The 20,730-nt window shown below is 33.8% G+C and overlaps 2 protein-coding genes across 3 annotated transcripts; one reads left to right on the top strand and one right to left on the bottom strand.

Moving 5' to 3' along the window:
* The first annotated feature begins 1,022 nt into the window (after positions 1 to 1,022).
* On the top strand, positions 1,023 to 11,261 carry LOC126582087 (uncharacterized protein At4g26485-like). 2 transcript variants are annotated; one of them, XM_050246083.1, is made up of 3 exons: positions 1,023 to 1,593; positions 9,718 to 9,922; positions 10,635 to 11,261. In XM_050246083.1, the coding sequence occupies exons 1-3, from the start codon at positions 1,566 to 1,568 to the stop codon at positions 10,978 to 10,980; spliced, it is 579 nt and encodes a 192-aa protein (XP_050102040.1). In that variant the 5' UTR covers positions 1,023 to 1,565; the 3' UTR covers positions 10,981 to 11,261. The 2 variants fall into 2 exon arrangements, with proteins under 2 accessions (XP_050102040.1, XP_050102039.1); XM_050246082.1 differs by lacking the exon at positions 1,023 to 1,593 and adding an exon at positions 9,074 to 9,449.
* Positions 11,262 to 12,507: 1,246 nt separating this feature from the next.
* Positions 12,508 to 13,545, bottom strand: LOC126582088 (uncharacterized). The gene is made up of 6 exons (XM_050246085.1): positions 13,403 to 13,545; positions 13,246 to 13,332; positions 13,097 to 13,136; positions 12,951 to 13,004; positions 12,815 to 12,871; positions 12,508 to 12,706 (listed from the first exon to the last, which is right to left on the bottom strand). The coding sequence occupies exons 1-6, from the start codon at positions 13,543 to 13,545 to the stop codon at positions 12,626 to 12,628; spliced, it is 462 nt and encodes a 153-aa protein (XP_050102042.1). The 3' UTR covers positions 12,508 to 12,625.
* Between the last annotated feature and the right edge of the window lie 7,185 nt (positions 13,546 to 20,730).

Below are 20,730 nucleotides of genomic sequence, written 5' to 3'. Positions count from 1 at the left end.
TGAATTTTGCCCTAAAAAGTACAAAATGAAAAAAAAATATTGTAGATGAGAAATACCTAAATCTTCAAATTCCAACTTAATATACTTGAACTAATAAATATCTTACTTTAATCGAAGTCTAGATCACTCTATACACTTGAATTGTCTCAGTGCTTTGGAAATTTCTCTTCAATTGGCATGAAATTAATAATTAGGGTTTGATTGTGTTTGTGGAAAAAAAGATACGAGTGGAGAGATACGAAGAAAGGGAAGAGGAGAATAAAAGCGGCTGAGAAACAATTTGTGGTGGATGAGACCTTAAGTAATATATAATTTGTAATTGTTTTAGGGCTCACCAAAGTATTATTAAAGGGTGCTACTAAAACCACCAAATTGTCTTATTTTTCCACTACCTTTTAATGAAAATGTTGATCACATATGTATCTTTTTAGCAAAAGACTTTTAAATCTATATTTATAAATTGGTTATAATTTTAATTAAATAAACTAAAAGGGAATAAAGAAAAACTAAAACTAAATAAAAGAATAATAAATCCACGATGGGCCCAAGACCTTCAATTCCCCAATCATCACCCTACCTAGCCACAAGCACCACTCCATTCTTCCTTTGAATTTCAGTACTACCACCTCCACCCTCTCTTCCTATTCCTCATAGATGAACAACGACGACAACCCAGATTTCCAAATCAAAAAATACCCAATTCCAACTGGAATAGAAATCAATTTGGAGCAATCTGTCTTTGTATTAGAGAGCAATCTCTCACGTGTTTCTCTCTCTTCTTTCCTCGTGCTTCTCTCTTTCTTCCCCTTCCATTTCTCACTCTTTCCTAAGGAGATGCCGCCAAGCAGGTGTCAAAGGTTTTGGTTTTTGATGGGAGGTGGGAAGAGATTCTGCCATTTTGGTGCTATAAAAATAGCACAATAGGATGAATTTATCAGAACTCTTATTAAATTGCTTAGAAAAAAAAAAGTGGGTAAGATTTTTTTTTTTAAAAAAATTGAGAAAGTTAGAAAAGAGGCAATTGTATTTGTAAAATTGTAAGTCCCACTTGAACCTTTTTCTTTTTATGTCCCACATAGTAATGCTATATAATAGATAGTAAAATAATTTTGAGGCCCTTAAATTTTGAGACCTTTTGCGGTTGAACACTTTGCTCCCCAAAAGACGACCCTGGCCACAAGTCCTCAACAAAAATCGATACACATGACACCGCTTTCATGGGCCTCATGGTGTTACTTTCGGGAACAAACTGAAAGGACCAATATACCAAAAGGCTCAACAGATCCGTAAGCCTAAATCTCTCTTCTATAAAACAAATAAATAACTGTTGTACTTCTCGGGAAAGGTGTCTGCTCTCTCATGGGGTTTTGATCACTGGGTAGTCGGACTACCATAGTCCTTCTTCTTTCCACCAACATTGACTTGTTTTACTTGAAATCTGCAACTAAGCAAAAATGGAGAGGTGAATTGAGCACTACAACAGCTCCTAAGAGATACTGCTTGTTGGGAAAGGTGACTTCTCGTTTTTTGCTTGCTTGGCTCGAGCTTTTGGATGTGCTACTAACATGGTGGCCACTTCTCTTGAATCCCAAGGTAACATTTCTCAAAGCCTAATCTTTTATGCATATGGGTACTCATTAGATGTGCTACTAACATGGTGGCCACTTCTCTAAAACAGTTGATGCTTCATGCATGGATATCCACTGCATTTCACACGCATGAATGTGACTGCAAAATCAGAGGGCTGTTTTAATATTAGTAACTACCAAAGGTAAAAGACTCTTGTTATTTCTTTATTCCTAACTCTGCCAAAGGCATGCATATATATGATTTTTTTTTTGTCGGATTTAAGGTTTGATCAAGTTTTTTTTTTTTATCAAACATCTATAACAATATTTGAAGTTATATCAAACGTTTTTTCTTAGACGATATTATTGCATGTTTCTTCTTCATGATAATTTTCTTAAACGTTTAATCATCTTTCTCTGTATAACAAGTTTCAATGCTGAGATATAAATTTGAAAAGAAAAAAAAAACAAACAAACAACCATGTCTTTGCATTTGTAGATGTCTAACAATTCCTTAATTTAGTTTTTTTTTTGTGTCGTGGTTTTTGGCAGATCAATACACAACGATCTACATTATGATTTGGATATAATTGCAAACATGAATGTACCACAATACATTGGGTGAACAAACATTTTTTTTGGTTCTTCCAATTTCTTTTTTTCATTGCTCGACAAAATGTATTTAATTATGTTGTATACATTTTTAAAATAAAGGAAGAAACAAAAATTGATATTGTGATTTGTTGTGAAATGGTAAAGTAAATTGTCTTCTTTTCATTTGTTCTGACATCTTATCTATTATTTTCCTTCAACTGAAGACTCTATAATTTTAGGCACTAGAAGAAACAAGAGCAACAAATTCTATAAAAAAAATTTAAAAAATGTAGTATGATGATGTTGATGATATGCCATGTTCAATGACAACCCTAATGCCCTAATGATCTCAATGATGTTGATGATATGCCATGTTCAATGACAACCCTAATGCCCTAATGATCTCAATCATTTGAATTTTTTTTTACAGCCCTCTCAACCAAATATATATTCTTAGGTAAATAAAAGGCCTTTAACAAAAGAAGAAATCGGTAGAGAAATTACGTATTATGGATTAATCTAAAGTAAAAGATAGAGAGACATAGAGCAAGATTACAAATAAACGTCGTATATTTAAAAGAATTTTAGGGGCGCGTAGCACCTTGATTAATGAAACTCTATATGCCGCACGTAGCGCGTTGGGATGTAAAAAAAGCCTTTTGCACTCACAAGGCACGTGCAGAAAGGCTAGTTTAATCATAATTTCAATATATTTTTTAAGTGGTTTATTGACACCCTATAATTTGTCGAATAAACTCCACTGAATTTTTAATATCAAATGACTTAACTCTACATATTAAGGGAGAGGGGAGCAGTGGCAAATCATTTATAACACCAAATTTTGTCCTTCCTTATTTGGAACTTTAAAACATAAAAATTGATTAGTTAAAGGTTAAACTAGTAATTTCATAAAAGTGGGTAGTTACTTTCATTTGTTATTTTTGATTAAAAAATAGATCCAACAAAAAAAATAAAGGTCAATTGGAAGATGCGTAGGCTATATTTGGTGCTTCTTGATGTGCTTTATGCAAAAAAACATATATTTTATGCTTGCTTTAAAAAGCATCTTAAGTTCTTTTGAAAGAAAATCAATTTCACTAAAATCGTTTTCAGTCATTTTAAACACCCTTCCAAAAGAGTCATTACTACTTTTATTTAACAAATGATATTATCTACATTAAGGGGGTGGGGGAGTAGGCTAAACCTCACAATGGATTAGCAATAATGTGGTTTAAACCTCTCACTTACCAGTGAAGAGAAATATCATTAGACCATTGATAGCGATTTTACCACTTGTAAAACAAAGGGTTAAACCATAGAAAATTCTTGCAAGAGAACAAGTGTTTGTAGTATAGAATGGCTCAAGCAAGGTCGATCTCCTCAGGGACTGATATAAACAATTTACGAGTTTTTGTGTATTTAACTTATTTAAACTTAAGAATTACACTAATTTGACGAAACTAAATATTACTGGATGTGACTTAAACAAATATCTAAAATGGAAATTGGTTTTTAGGAATAATGATTCAACTTAAACAAAACAAGCAAATAAGGAAATTCAAGATAAAATAAATGATTGAAGAAAAATATATTGACAATATGCTAGAGTTCAACCTTTACCAACAACATTCTTACGTAGCTATTCCAATTGCTTAAATAATTGAAAACACACATGCTTTGAAGGTTGGATTTTCCTTGTGTATGTTTTACTTGTGACATTCAAGCTAAAACGCATACCACTACATGCAACTTATCCATGACATTTGGATTAAATATAAACATGAGTGATTCATTAATCTTGGTGAAAATCCTTTTGTTAAACCATATAATCCCTAAGAGCATGATATTTACCTTAGGAGAGTACAATTCTCAATCACAAGAAGCACAACCAATTTTAACGTGACATTCGTTCAAAATTGCATCCGATAACTTTTCTAAGCATCCTAATGGTGATCAAGCATCAAGGTACATAGATAGTTTAATTTAGTGATTGAAAATAGGGTTCTTTAAATATAGGTCCATACAACTCGTAATTTTTAGATTAAAACCCACCTATCTTTAAACATCCAATATAAACCAAAAATTCAAATATGTTGCCACATTAGAAATTAAATGACCTAATACTTCATATAATTTACAACATATGCCACAACCCTTCTAACGTTTTCTCACACACAACCCTCCAATTTTGGCTTCAATATGCCCACATAATATGGGCATTAAATTCTAATTACTCCTCTTGACGTTTTTTTAGCCACTTATAATTATACGTATTTGAAATAAAGTAATATTTTTATATTTTGTAGGTACACCATTACATATATCTATTCGTCACATTATTATTATACTGTGTAACATAATTACCTATATTTATATGTAATATATAGGTAAATTAATGTTGTAGGTAAATTAATTTGCATGTATTAGTACATATGTTAGGCTTGGATAAAAAAAAGTACACATGTTAGACACATTTTATTGTTACCATATGTATGTCTGTGTAAAGTAATTTACCTATATCTATATGTAAAATATAGGTAATTAACTTTGAATAAAATAACATTTCTATATGTTGTAGATAAATTATTTTACATGTATTAATATATGTAAGGCACATTTTATTATTATTATTATTATTATTATTATATGTGCGTGTAAAATAATTTGCCTATATTTATATCTAAAATATTATTATTATATATGTGTGTAAAATAATTTACCTATATAAATATGCAAATTAAATAACTTTGAGGCAAATAACATTTATTTATGTTGTACGTAAATTATTCTCCATATGTTAGCACAACTATTAGGCACATTTACAGATTCCCCACATATTTGTTAAATTACATCATATATATTATGAATAGTAATGCTTATTTCTCTTTTCAATAATCATTAATCCGCCTTTTAATCCGTATACAATTAATTATATAGGTCAAAAATGTAATTAAGGATATATTAGGCATTCAAAAAATGTACAATGGTGAAGTCAAACATAGTTAATGAATTTGCTTGTGTGGAGCCTAGTCAATGGGTTGTAATCAAGTAAAAAAATTATGTCAGGTTTTATGTAATGAAAATTGAGTTTTAGGGGCTAAAACCATATTTTCAGTTGAAAATATCAAAGCAAGCATGTAACAACACTTAAGCAATTGAAAAATAAAACTACGTATTCATGTTGCGGCTCATGACATCACTCTAGCATAATAAGTTAGTTACACATAATTATGTTCATACATAAGAAATTATCCATAAAACAAAATAACAAGAAAGAAAACACCCGTTTTTGGTTCCTCTGCTCTGCTCTGCCCTCTACTCCCGTGCCTTCTGCTTCTCTGCTTCTGCTGCGTCAGTCTCCCTTCTCTCCCTGCGCCTCTGGTTTCTGTCTGCCGTCAGTCTCCCATTTTTCCCTCTGCCCTTTGCCGTCGGTTCTGTCGCCCATCTCTCTCTTTCGTTCTGTTTCTGCCCTCATAATTCTTCGCAGTCCTTTGTTTATTCCTCTGATGCGCACTCCTTTCCTCCTTTTAGTTTTTTTTTTATTTCTTTTCTTTTGTTTTCCTTCTGCCAGTCTGCCCTCCACTTCTTTATTTTCTGTTTTTCTTTCTCTGCTGTCCCCGTGCTTGCTGCCTTCCACTCCCTCTTATTCTTCTATTTTTCTTTGCTTTTATCCCGCACTCTTCACTCCCTCTCCTGCTTTTTGTTCCACTTCCATCTTCTTATATTTTTTTTCTTTTCTTTTTCTTCCTGCCAGTGCTGCACTCCCCTTTGCTTATTTTATTTCTTTTGTTTTCTTTTTTTTTTTTATTTCATTTTCTCCATTTTGCTTGAAATTGATCCTAAAACAAAATTAACTGCACATTAACACAAGGTAAGGTAAAATGCCACAATTTTAACACAAAAACATCACAAAGACTTTAGAAATTGATAGTATAAATGCATGAAATATATGAGTGATCAACCATAATATTAAGTGCCACCAAGCCATTACCACTTATAGTCTACTTTTCATGTGGGCGTACTCTCTGTCCATTTTCATCTAAAATTTTGTGGAGAAGTATGCATTTGTTAAAATTTTAAACCAAATTATGTGTCAACAATAGGAAATAAGCACGTTAATCAGCATTTAAGTAATAATCCAGTTATCAACAACCACATCATTTGGTTTGCACATTTAGTTAAAAAAAATTGATCTCTGTAGCATTACCCTTAGCCGTCACATTTGATCTAATAAATTAGACAAAATGATTGAGAGCGTTATATCAAATCCAAAATTTTGTGGAGAAGTATTATACTCTCTGTCGGGTAATGCAAGGGAGACCAAAATTTTAAATCAAATTTTCAAACCAGATGATGTGTTAATAATATGAAATAAGTATGTTAATTATTGTTTAAGTAATAATCCAGTCATCAACAACCACATCATTTGGTTTGCACAGTTGGTTTAAAAAAAATTGATCTCCTTAGCATTAACATTAACCGTCACATTTGATCCAATAAATTAGACAAAATGATTGAGATTGTTATATCAAATCCAACTTTTCAATATGTTTTAGCACCGAGTGCCTGCAAGTAGAGCCATCTTTGAGCTTTTGGGAGCTGTGTGTAAAATATATAAGGAGGCCCTTCTTAAAACAGCATTCCAAAAAAATTGAATAAGGTATTGATGCTAAAATACAATAAGTAAAACTGAAACACACTTAAAAACTCACACTAATGATCAGTTTTCAAATATCATTAAATGTAAAGAAAGTTACAAAAATAACCATATTACTAAATAATCAATAATTAGTTCAACTTAAGAAACCAAATGGACAGCAAGTGGCCCTCTACCATAGTGATGGAGATGAGTGTTGCCCTTGCACCGCGGCGTGGGTTCAAACCCAGTCGGCTCTCTAATCTAACATCTAACATCTAATCAAACAATTAAACCTTCATAATCAATTTTGACTAAAAAGCTACCTTCAATCGATATCAAAGCTAGCCCATTTAACCTTTCCTGCAACATGATTTATCGCAAATATGATTCTAATAACTTTAACTTTGAGAACAAATCAATTCATCAGGAGCATACTCATGATTATGATTTTCATCAAGTCGTCAACAATTTCATCATGGCCTAAATCACCAACTAACTCCTCATTGTCATCGTGTAGTTCATTAGTTAAATCCTCCATTGAACTTTGTAGTTCTTTAACAAGGAACCAATCAATAACTCACTTTTAAGACTAGGTCAGTTGTTCAACTTTTATTTTCCCTTGGCCCTTTCAATTAGCTAGATGGATATTTTTTAGTAGGTGTCATTTTTATACCTCAAACAAAATTGCAATGAAATTATAATAAGTATGAACAACAAAACATGGTAGTCCACAATGCGTCTAGTAGTTTTTGTAACTGCTCCTCCCTTCTATGATGATTATTTGATTACTTTATATGAATTTTTCCCTGAAAAGTACAAAAGGAAAAAAACATTGTAGATGAGAAATACCTAAATCTTCAAATTCCAACTTAATATACTTAACTAGTAAATATCTTATTACTTTAATCGAAGTCTAGATCACTCTAAACACTTGAATTGTCTCAGTGCTTTGGAAAATTCTCTTCAATTGGCATGAAATTAATAATTAGGGTTTAATTGTGTTTGTGGAAAAATAAAAATAAAAAAGAGAAATGGAGAGATACGAAGAAAGGGAAGAGGAAAATAAAAGCGGCGGCGTGAGAAACAATTTGTGGTGGAGGGATTTGGATCCTCTCCAAGACAACTGGTCGGGATCCTCCTGATCAGTGTTCGTAGACCGTTGGATTTTTATCAAACGGCTACAATTATTATAACTTTTAGAATGCCTCCTTATTTGTAGCCGTTGGATAAAAATTCAATGATCTGCGAATACTGGTTAGGAGGATCTCGACCAGTTGCCTCGGAGAGGATCTAAATCAGTGGAGGAGACCTTAAGTAATATACAATTTGTAATCGTTGGAGGGCCCACTAAAGTATTATTAAAGAGTGCTACTGAAACCACCCAATTGTCTTATTTTCCTACCTACATTTTAATGAAAATATTAATCACATATTTATCCTTTTAGCAAAAGACTTTTAAATCCATATTTATAATTTCGTTATAATTTTAATTAAATAAAATAAAAGAGAATAAAGAAAAACTAAAACTAACAAAAAGAAAAATAAATCCACGATGGGCTAACCTCAATTCCCCATTCATCCATCACCCTCCCTAGCCACAAACACCACACTGTTCTCCCTTTGAATTTCAATACTACCACCTCTACCCTATCTTCCTATTCCTTATAGACGAACAACGACAACAACCCAGATTTCCAAATCAAAAAATACCCAATTCCAACTGAATAGAAATCCACTTGGAGCAATCTGCCTTTGTATTATAGAGCAATCTCCCTCATGTTTCTCTCACTTCTTTTCCCGCGCTTCTCTCTTTCTCCCCCTTCCGTTTCTCACTCTTTCCTAAGGAGATGCCACCAAGCAGATGTCAAAGGTTTTGGTTTTTGATGGGGGGTGGGAGGAGATTTTGCCATTCCGGTGCAAGCTAGGGTAGGCAATTAAGGAAGCATACTGGTTTTCTTTAAAAACATATTAATTTTTCTTTGAAAAAAAAACATTACAGGTTATTTTAGGAATAATGATAGATGGAGAAATAACATTTTAATTTTTTATGGTAAGTGAAATTATAATGCGAGTATAAAAATAGGACAATGAAATGAATTTATTAGGGCTCTTATTACATTCCTTAAAAGAAAAAAAGTGGGTAAGTTTTTTTTGAGAAAAAAAGTGAGGAAGTTAGAAAAGAGGCAATTGTATTTGTAAGTCCCACTTGAACTTTTTTTGTTGGGTCCCCTTTTGCGGTCGAACACTTTCCTCCCCAAAAGACGCCCCTGCCCACAAGTCCTCAACAAAAATCGACACACACTTGTGGAGTTGCTTTCGGAATAAACTGAAAGAACGAACATACCAAAAGGTTCAACAGAGCCCAAATCTCTCTTCTATAAAACAGATAAATAACTGTTGCACTTTTGAAAAGGTGTCTGCTCTCTCATGGGGTTTTGATCACTGGGGAGTCCTTCTTCTTTCCACCAACATTGACCTTGTTTTACTTGAAATCTGCAATTAAGCAAAAATGGAGAGGTGGATTGAGCACTACAACAGCTCCCAAGAGATATTGCTTGTTGGGGAAGGTGACTTCTCGTTTTCTGCTTGCTTGGCTCGAGCTTTTGGGTCTGCTACTAACATGGTGGCCACTTCTCTTGAATCCCAAGGTAAGATTTCTCAAACCCTAATCTTTTATGCATATGGGTACTCATTAGATGTAACTTTATGCAATTTATAATTTTGGGTTTCTTGAGTTTTCTGATTTTCTGTGATTTATTTGATGAAAGTTTCTATCTTTAGGTACTTTTTTCAAATGGGGATGTGTCTAAAATTGTTCCTCTGCTTTTTTCGGCAATAAATTAAATTTTGGGTTTGTTTGATTTTCTTGAGATGATTTCCGTCGATGATTTGGTGCAAGATTGATCGATGTTTTAGGTTCTTTGTTGGCAAAACATTGGAGTAGTTGGTCACATTTGGAAGAGCTGAGGAGGATGGGGTGCTTGGTGCTGCATGGAGTTGATGTGCATAAGATGGACCTCCATCCTGTCCTCAAATGGAGGGAATTTGATGTCATCATCTTCAACTTTCCTCATGCAGGTCATTACTCTTGGTTACGTGAAAAGGACTATGAGCTTATTCAGTAAGTCACTAATTCAATTAACATTTCATTTTTTTTGTCCATGCTTTTGATTCACACCAGGTAATTTTATTTGCATTCATGATTTATGTAGTCTAATTCATCATAGTATTCAATTCATGGGGAGTAAGGCCTTGGATTTGCTGACAAATACGAAAACATTCTTTGGTTACAATTCAGGAAGATGTCCCAAGTTCGAACCCTATCCTCAAATTGCATGATACACAAGTTCCCCTTTCTTGCGAAATAATGATGAACTGATTGTGTTATGTAGGAATCAACTTTTTGCTCTTTTAAGACAAACGATATTGGGGAAGGGGAATCGAGTTTGGGACTATAGATGTTGGGGCTCTTAACTAACCGAGTTACAAGCCTCTCGCATGTATGAACTAACTATATATATGGTAGAATATTGCACATTGTTTTCAGCTAGTTGAATTTGGCATTTTATTGGAAAAGAAAAAAGAGAACTGTTGAGTGCTATCATCCAAGGCATGCTATAGTTCCAAATTTTTATGAAGTATTTCAGGCATGGTTAATCAATTTTGTGCAACGGGCTGCAGGGCGATGAGTATTGTAGCTCTATAAACCGCAGATTCTTTAAGCCTTCACCTATTCATATCATTAAATTTCATATACCATCATTAATGCACTAATTAGTTACCTAATTGCTCTACCCTTGATGTTTATGGATTTTGGGGTTCAATGGATGAAGAATGCACAGGGAGTTGCTGAAAGGATTTTTCGAAAGTGCCCGTTGCATGCTTAGCTATGGTGGGGAAATTCATGTTACAACCCGGGATGACTACCCCTATAACAGATGGAATGTGGAAGGACTTGCGGAGGAAGCAGGCCTGATCTTGAGTGATAAAGTGATCTTCAATAAATCGGCCTACCCTGGCTACCAGAATAAGAGAGGCGGCGACATGAAGGGCAACCAAACATTTCGTCTCCGAAATTGTTACACCTTCATATTTTCTGTGCCAGATGGGAGCACTTATGATCAAATGTCTCTTTGCAGTGAAATAACCAGCAGTGGCAGTTATTATATGAACATGTGAAGTGTTGGTAAGCAGAATGTGGTGCCATTAGGCCTATGGAGAGGATCATCTTATATCTTTTTGGGAACTGTACTTTTGGAATTCTGAATAGTTTCAGCTGTGTGCAAATGGCTTTGTAAAAGATTTGATCCTTAACCTTTAGAAGTATGCAAGCTCTGTGCCTGTAAAAAAACCTTTTTTTTGATCATTAGTGCGCCTTGCCAACAAGTCCGTCGCTACGACTTTACTTTTTAATGTAGTAGTTAAGCTTGTAGAAATTCCCTGTGCAGGATGTTCCACAAGATTTTGTATTAATAACACCTTGATTAACATAACTCCTTGAAGTAAATTCATACTTAATTGGATCATAACTCCATAATCTCCAAACACAAAGGAAATGAAAACATTGAAGGTTATTACTAGTAGGAATGACAACATCCACAAAACTAATGGTGAAAAAACGGAATTCCGATTACGGATTACACCCGTTTACTAACGTGAGAGGAATCAAAAATCGTGTGGGACCCAGATGAATTCCGGAATCACACTCCGGAATTTCCCGGAGTCGGATTCTCTAGTAACAGGTGGTAATTAAATTCCTTGAATTGGTGTCCTCCAGGAATCAGACTTTAGTTCCTAAATTGCCCCCTCAATTCGTCTTCTGCAAATCCACCCAAATTGGGAGGTGGCAGGGGTGGTGGGAGGACATGTGAATATGGGAGGCAGTGGCAGGATCTGTGAATATGTGAATCGAAACTTCTGCTCCTGCTCCCTCAGTATTATGAAGGGCCGCCGGTACTCGTCGAATGCCAACGCCATTACTGCACCAACACCCTCTTCGCAAATCGAACCACGATGCTTCTCAATTCAATTGTTCCCCTCACTCTCACTTCTCTTCTTCCCTCGTCGAACTAGGTCTAGGCCCTTCTCTGTTTAAAGCATCTGCTTTTATATGGGAGTGCTCTGGAAGTCGGTGAAGAAAAGATGGGGATGAGAGGATGGGACATGGGAGGGAGAAAAGATAAAGTTTGTAAAGGTAAATTTAATTTTATATAGGTAAACTTAATTTTCAACTAGCCTCTCCGCACGTGCGTGCGAGAGGCATTTTTGCATCACGGGCACTACGTGCCCCTAAAAGTGTTTTGTGTTATTCTATTTCATTGTAATTGTCAAAATATATTTTAATTGTATTGTGTAAAGATGAACTTTTTCTTTATCAGGCATGTCCTAAAAAGTTGTCAAGTTTTTCGTTTTCACTTTGTGTAAAGTAATGATTTAAATGTTATTCATGCAATTGTCAAACAACATGAGATATTTGGATGCAAGTTCCTATCTAAAGTTCATGAACAATAGTAAGTAGATGTAAATAAAAAAAAGAGTAGATAAAAACCTTAAGTAGGTCTTCTCTGCATTGATATTAATATGCAAGTTACTGTTATTGCATATATTTTTTCCCCATGTTATCTTTTCTTTTGTCAAAAAAAAAATTTCGTTCTCTTTCTTTTTTGGGTTTATGTAGGAATACGAATAAAAAAAAAAGTGGATTTCATCAAATCAAGAATGGACACAACTGATAGGAGCAATAATTTAGTTTTACATAATGAATATCTAGTTAATGCTTGACTTCACGAATAAAGACATTCTTGATTTCACGAATAATGAATATCTAGTTGTCAAGTTTTTCGTCCTTCCGCCATGCTTGCCATCCATTTGCTTGCACTTGATGCTTTAGATTTTCATGGTTAATCTGCAAGTAATGATGATAAATTAAGAAGTCTAATTGATTAAGATGTCAATAATGCATTATAATGCACAATCCCAAATATAAAGATTGTAAGCAATTTAACCTAAATACCTTTAACTTCGATAATTTTCCCATAACAATACTTTTACTCCAGTTACTTTTAGAATACTGAAAGATAAATAAATTGTCAAGTTTGAAGTAACTAATTGTAATCATGTTTACAAAATTAAATAGTAAGAAATGTTACCTTAATCTTGTACTTCAACCTTTGTACTTTGAGACGGGTGTGATGCTTGTAAAACTGATAGAAAAATGCAATTTTATTTCTATTTGAAAATTGAATGCAATTTGAATTGATAGTATACATTCATATGAAAATAAGAGAAGAGTTACCGTATTTAGAAAAGTTGTTTGATCACTATTAATCTTTTTCCTGCACCCATAAATTGTTTTTTTTTAATTTTTTTAATTTGAGATAATTAATTTGTAGAATGATATGGAGAATGCAATTAAACATAAATAGGTAAGAAATGGTGTTGTACCTAATTTTTTGGACTTTATTCCATATGTGTATGATGTGAGGAGTTGTTAAAGGTTTTAATTCTTCTACCGCCTTTTTCATACGCCACCTATAAATTAAAAGTATATATAATGTTAGATTTCTTATAACAAAGTTAATAAAGAATTTAGAATACATACTGCTCATGCTTTTTTTTTTTCCACTCTTTGAGAATCAGTTGGCTTAGATCAGTACTTTTTACTCCGACGGATATCTCCCAACCAGGTGTAAAAATAGAAACACGTCTGTTTGGAATCTTATCAATAGGTAGTTCCTTCTTCATTTCTTGTGGATATTCTTGTAAATATCCTGAGAATAAAAACAAATAATTTTTTTAATTAGCATGTATAGTACAGTAAGTGATTACTGAAGAAAAGAAAAAAGGTCATTGAGGTCAGAACTCAGAGAAACAATTAGCACAATGTGATAACCCTCTCGGCAAAAATTCTTATTATTTGCCCTCTGCTTTGCCCATCACCATCATCACACCATATTAGTACCCTTATATTCTCTCTCTCTCTCTCTTCCCCCCCTCCCCCAAATAACCCTCTCGGCAAAAATCCCCTCTGCTCTGCCCGCCACCATCATCATACCATTATTTGCCCTCTGCTCTGCCCGCCACCATCATCATACCAGATTGTCCGCAGAGGCTGAGGCTCTCGTAAGTACCCTTTCTCTCTCTCTAAATTTTGGCTTAAATTCATGAATTGTAAAAGAGGGTCGAAATTGGTCCGCATGCACCGCTTGCACTGAACACAAATAATGGAAAAAGCCCCCCCTTGCACGCACAAAAAATGGGATATGTCAATGAATGTTCATCCTCTGCCCATCCCCTCCATCAAGGTTAGTAGGTCAGAAGTTGATTTAAAATGTGGAATCGATCCGAGAACCTAAACTGCAGCCGAAATCATATCCTTTATAAACAAAGAAATTGAACATTTCCAGAAACCTAATTGGATGAACAAATAACTTTTATTGAATTTACAAAAGTTGAAGAGAACGAAAACTGAAAAGATGAATTACTAACCCGATGAAAATTTTCGATTTCCGGACATGCCTTTGTTCTGAAAGCTCAAATGTTTTACTAATTTCTGTCACTGAGTTTGTCAATCCTTTTTTGTTTGGAGTGAACTGAAACCGCACAGCAAACTTCTGAAAATCAAAATTAGCCTCCTTCCGATTACTCATCTCTAAATACTGGTGGTATGCAGGTGGTTGGTATTCAACCTCCCACCAAACTCAGAGCGTGGAAATCTTTGGGGGAGAAAACTGCCCACTACTGCTTAGCAGTTTGAGAGGTATGCGGGTTGTTTTTCTTCTTTTTTTTAATTTTCTGTTTTCCTTTCCAATATTTTTTGGATTTTTTTTATTTTTATTTTTATATTTTCTATCTACTGTAACCTTTTTTATAGTTCTTTTTTACATATATGGTAAAGATATCTTTTTTTTTCTTCGTAATTTGTGTTTTTAAACTGCCCAGCAGTTTGTGAGGGTTAACGGTTAAGCACATCTGTTTTAGATTTTTTTTATTTATTTGTTTTCTGTTCAGTTATGGTGATTTTACCAGTTTGTCCTTATTTTCCAATTTTTCTGAATTTGGATTGTGAAGAAAACAAAGGGGTTTTTTTGGCATTTCTGAATGTTTCACCTATTTGGCCTTCTCACTTTATAATTTTCAATAATTATAGCATAAAAATAATTTATTTTCAACAAGAACAATTTAGTATTCAAGTTAGTTTTAATTTCGATTACAGTGAACTAATAAACAATATACATGGAACCAATATTATTTGTATTTCGATTTCAGTTTAGTTTAGTAAACAGCTTTAACAAGAATATAATTGTTAGATTATTATTTAAATATTGATTAACGTGCTTATTTTTTAATTGTGACATATCATTTAGGATGTAAAATATAAGGGAAATTTTGAAATAGCTCCAATTTTATAGGCCTACTTTTGAAATAGGTCTAATTTTTAGTGACTTTTAACTTTTAAAATAGATCCAATTTTTAGTTACTTTGGATCCATATCAAAAGATTCCAAAATATAATCTGCCAATTTATTCAACCTAGGTTTACTCCTCTTGCATAGGCCAAGTCTACTACAACCCTTGAAGCCATCTGCAGATACATCCGCTGGTAGGCATGAAGACGTTGAACACAATGATGTCTCCTTTTCATCTTTATCTTTTCCTATTGCTTTCCCTTTTCTTTTTCCTTTTGCTTTTGGTGTTCTCTGATTTCCTTGAGATTAACTTCAACCCTTAAATTAAAATCTAAAACTTTAAGTTTTAAACTAAGAAAAAATAATGAAAATGACTTGAAAACCTTGAGTTTTAACGATAAGGATAAAATAAATGATAAAGTAAATAATACTATGTTTGACTTTTTAGTGTAAAAATATGATTTTTCGTTAAAGTGAACAGTACCGTGGATTTTTTGTTAAAACTCCCTAAACTAAGAAAAACTAATGGTTGGACACAAATTAAATTTGAATTAAAACTTGAAATTTAGACAAATTTAATCCAAAATTTAGGTCTGGATTAAAAGGTTGGCCCATCAAAAAATTAGATTTTAAACTAACTCAATATTTCTCTAATAGTTGGGTTTAGAAATAAGTTCTGAGTTAAAACAGAAAATTTGGGCAATTTTAAAATTTTAAATATATTAAATCCAACGACTGAAATCGAATATGATTAAATTTAATGAAAAAAATAATCTATTGACTCAAAATTAAATCTAACAACTAAAACAATTAAAAAATATTTAAATAAAAATTCATCTAAAAACTCTATAAATATATGTTTCATTGGGTTTGTTTAATGAATTTTCAACTTTTTTTTGGAATCTAAATATTTTTATGTTAAAATGTTTATAAAAATAAATTATGATATTGTTGAACTCTTAGAGCAAAATTTTAGATTAAAAATTTTAGATTTTAATAAAAAAGTTAGAGATGTCATGATTAACAACTCTAGTTTTCCTTCTCTCCGTAAGGAAGGGTCTTTCATAATTCAAAGTGGGAAATGTTTGCAATCTCATGATCACGTCTGGGAGTGATGTCATTGCCTAAATAGGCGTGATAGTTTTCAGGCTGACTGTCGGATTGATAGTATTATTTTAAAAAGGTAATAATGATGGCTTCTGTGTCCTCGTTAGCTTAGCTGTGATGGTGATTGAGGTGACATTTTTACTTGGTTGAAGTGTCTGTTGCTTGTATCCTTGCTCGTTGCCTTGGTCTTGGTTGGTCATTCTTAAACCTGGAATTTTCAACCTGATCCGTTAAAATTAGTATTCGGGTGAGTGATAAACAAGTCAACTTGTTAAATAATGGGTCATTTTGGATGAACCTGCGAAACTCATTAGTGAGGACTTTTGTGTAAATTCAATAGTTCTAAGCCCAAATAGGTGGCCCTGTGCAGATCGAACGGCTGCAAGCCTACAATCAATTGGACGCAAAAAGAGACATCTCTCATATTCGATCCCTCGCGCTCACCTTTGCTGCGCCTGCAATTCTCAACTCAGCTTTTGACATCCCACAGCGTTTGCAATTCTTCAAAATCCCGAACACCTACTCCACCAGTAGGGGTAAAATTTGTAGAGGGAGAAGAGGAATTGCCAAAGGTTGTTTTGTCCAGCGCCAGCTTAATTGCATTTTTTGCATTCGTCCAAGCTTATCCAAATTAATTGTTGTATGTTGATTTTGTTCCTGAATCAAAGTTTTGTTTTTGTTTGAGCTTAATTGCATTTTTTTATTTGTTTGTTTGTTAATCTGGTAAAAAATTTAAAAAAAATTGTTAACAGGTGAAATGGATGACTCGTTAGCTTAATGGGTTGCTTTGGGTTACTCGTTAAATTAACGAGTCGGGTTGGACCCAATCCAAACCCGGTAAACCTTACCCATTTACAGGTCTTAGTCTTTCTTGGTGTTTGCCTTTGGGTAGGCTTTCGTGTCCCTGTTTGGCTTCTTAGCCCTGGAATGTGAATTACTAGTTTTCAAAAAAAAAAAAAAAAAGGTAATGTTAGAAAAGACTAAATTTAGAAGAGTGATGCTATTCATACTATATTTTTGTACCATATTTTCATACTACTTTAGGTGACATTTGATGTGGACAGCTACATCATTTGAATTCATCAGATTTTTATATTTAGTTAATTATTTAATAAACTAATAATTAAGAACAATTAGTTAATTAAATGATGATTGTGGCTGTCCACATTAGATATCACCTAAGGTGGTATAGAAATGTGGTATAATAATATGGTATGAATAACATTACTCAATTTAGAAACAAAATTTTGAAAACTAAAGGACATAGAAATTGATGTTTATTACTTAAACATTGATAAACGTGCTTATTCCTATTAGTGACACATTATTTAATTTGTAAATTTAATCTTCAAATTTAATATTTCTAGCATTACTCAAAAAAGAAATATCTGATTTACGAGTTTTGTTGTTTGTGGGATTGTTGTCTACGAAACAAAGCCTTCACTCTTTCGGAAAGGATAGGGAAAGGAATCCTCTCCAGGTCCCTTCTATCTAATCCATCTCATCAAATAATTTGGACTCTTAAAATTTGATCTAACGGCTAAAGTTATTATAACTTTTAAAATAGACTCTTGTTTTTAACTGTTAGATTAAATTTCAACAGTCCGAATTGTTTGATGAGAAAGATTAGGTAGAAACATCCGGATAAGGCCATCTCCAACCGATGGCTGGCCAGAGAGCTTATTTTAGCCATCTGGCCCTCCAAGATCCTCCAAGATATTAATATCTTAATGAACAGTACATGATCATATTTGCCTCCGTCTCCAACCGAGGGCCAGAAGGCTCATTTTAGCCCTGTCACAAAAAACCGTCTCCAACCCAGGGTCAAAAGGCCATAGGGCCAAACATAATTTATTATTTAAAAACAACAACTTAAATTTAAAAACTACAACTAAAGTTTAAAAATGACAAATTAAATTTAAAAACTACAATTAAATTTGAAAACAACATTAACTTAACTTTAAAATTTTTGTGAGGAATGGTGAATGAATGGTTTAGGTATTGGTAGGGAAAAAATAGAATTTTTGAGAATTAAAAAAAAAGGCCCAAAAAACCTAAAAAATAAAAAATAATTTTTTTTTAATCGAACGGTAACTGGCGCCATCTAGCCGTTTGATTCAAAATTATTTTTAAGAGTTCTTGTCGGTTATAACCGACAGGAATACATATATTGTATTTAATGTAAATGTATTGTGTCGGTTATAACCGACAGGATTAAGCGGTTTTTTGGCCAGCCCCGGGCTGGCTAGTTGGCTGCTTGCAGCCAGACCTCTAGCCCTCTAGCCCTCTTCGATTCCGTGGGGCCCTCTTAGATTCCACAGCCCTCTAGCCTAGCCCTCGGTTGGAGATGATTTTCGGAATATTTTCGACCCTCTAGCCCTCTGAACCCTTGGCCATCTCCAATCGATGGCTGGCTAGAGGGCTCGTTTTAGTCTTCTGGCCCTCCAAGATCCTCCAAGATATTAATATTTCAATGAATAGCATATGGTCATATTTGCCTTCATCTCCAACCAAGGGTCAGAGGGCCATAAGGCCAAACATAATTTATTATTTAAAAACTACAACTTAAAATAAAATGAAACAAATTTTGTGAAATAGAAGTTATAGGAAAAAATGGAATTTAAAAAAAATATGAAACAAATTTTGGATGTGGGGGTTAGTTTCTATAATAGAACATTCGAATCACCTCTACAGGGGTGAAATGCATGGTATGGGACGTGCAGGTCCGTGTGTTTTATTATATGAATTAACGAAGGTAGCCGAAGAGGTTATATTGCACTCATGCATTATTATCAATAATGATTTGATATTTGGCTTTATGTTTTCTTGACACTTAATTTAATATTGTCAATTTACTGTGGTAAGGTTATGTCACTACTGAGCTGTTAAAGCTCACCCCTCTATTATTATGCAGGTTTAAGAACTAAACAGTCAAAAAGGGTAGACGGGATAAGATCAGATTAAGTGTGAGGATAAAATTTTGTATTTATCTATTTTAGTCTTGTAAAGAATTATTTCATATTTTTCCACCCAGTTTCACTTTCCTTTTATTTAATTTTATTTTTTAGCTCGCGCGCCGGATTCAGGTTCGAGATTTGTCCTATTGACCCCGGGTCCGGGGCGTGATAGAATGGTATTGTCTACAAGCTACATAAAGCTCTTTATGGTATAAAATAGGCACCAAGGCCTGGTATGAAGAAATATACACCTATTTCTCACAGTGTGATTTTGAGAAGAGTTTGAGTGAACCAACACTGTACATAAAGGCAAGGGGAGTAGACATTTTGATTGTCTCTATATATATGGATGATATAATCTACATTGGTAGCTGTAAATCAATGCTATAAGAGTTCAAGGAAGACATGAAGAAGAAGTATGAGATGATAGATTTGGGACTTCTCCATCACTTTCTTGGGATGGGAGTAATTCAAACTAACTCAAGTATCTTCATTCACCAGGAGAAATATGCAAGTTCCTTGCTGAGCAAGTTTGGATTAAGTGAAGGAAAGTCTATGACAACTCCTCTTGTAGCAACTGAGAAGCTAACCAAAGATGATGGAAGTGGACCTGCGAGTGAAAAAATGTATAGAAGGATTTTTGGTGAGTCTTCTATATCTCACTACCACAAGGCCATACATAATGTATACAACAAGTTTATTAGCTAGGTTTATGCATTGTCCTACTAATAAACACTATGGAACTTTAAAAAGAGTGTTCAGATACATCAAGGGGACCTAGACTATGGTCTGGAATATGTGAAAAGAAGAAAAGCTTGTTTAATTGGCTACTATGATAGTGATTGGGCTGATTCATTGGAGGATAACAAGAGTACATCAGAGTATGCATTTTCTTTTGGCAGTGGTGTGTTCTCTTGGGCTTCAGTTAAGCAAATTGTGTTGCACTTTCAACTGCAAAGGCTAAATACATAAGTGCATCTGAAACCACGGCTCAAGCAATATTGTTGAGGTTTGTTCTTGAGGACTTTGGAGAATTGCAAATTGAAGTACCCATCTTCACTGTGACAACACTTCTGCCATTGCCATTACCAAGAACTTTGTGTTTAGTCAAAAGACCAAGCACATTGACAAGAGATATCACTTTATCAAAGATGCATTGCAGGAAGGCATTATTGACTTGGTGTATTGTCCCACAGAAGAGCAATTGGCAGACATCTCCACAAAGCCACTCGCAAAGGATCAATTCAGTTGTCACAAATACTATTTACTACAGGTTTGCGACAGTAGGTTATGCGTCGCAAATAAGTGGTCTCAGGTTAAAAAAAAAAAGAAAAAGGGCGTCAAATGGGATGCCGCAACGACATTATTTTTAATAACTTCACCAAAATTATTTCATGTGAAATTCACTATAGGTTCCAAACTAAAATAACAATCCAACCTCACTGATACTATTCATAA

The sequence above is a fragment of the Malus sylvestris genome, chromosome 9 (genome assembly GCF_916048215.2).
Source record: "Malus sylvestris chromosome 9, drMalSylv7.2, whole genome shotgun sequence".
NCBI classification, from domain to species: domain Eukaryota; kingdom Viridiplantae; phylum Streptophyta; class Magnoliopsida; order Rosales; family Rosaceae; genus Malus; species Malus sylvestris.
The sequence above is the reverse complement of the archived record's forward strand: the minus strand, read 5'-3'. Positions and strand labels throughout refer to the sequence as shown.

Bases quoted from the DNA above. Each gene is read 5' to 3' on its own strand.
- LOC126582088 (XM_050246085.1), bottom strand. From the start codon at position 13,545: ATGAAGAAGGAACTACCTATTGATAAGATTCCAAACAGACGTGTTTCT. The intron at 13,137-13,245 runs GTACAACACCAT...TTATGGGTGCAG, and splicing joins AATAAAGTCCAAAAAATTAG to GAAAAAGATTAATAGTGATC. The intron at 12,707-12,814 runs GTATTTAGGTTA...CATTACTTGCAG, and splicing joins GAAAATTATCGAAGTTAAAG to ATTAACCATGAAAATCTAAA.
- LOC126582087 (XM_050246082.1), top strand. From the start codon at position 9,311: ATGGAGAGGTGGATTGAGCACTACAACAGCTCCCAAGAGATATTGCTT. The intron at 9,450-9,717 runs GTAAGATTTCTC...TCGATGTTTTAG, and splicing joins CACTTCTCTTGAATCCCAAG to GTTCTTTGTTGGCAAAACAT. The intron at 9,923-10,634 runs GTAAGTCACTAA...CAATGGATGAAG, and splicing joins AAGGACTATGAGCTTATTCA to AATGCACAGGGAGTTGCTGA.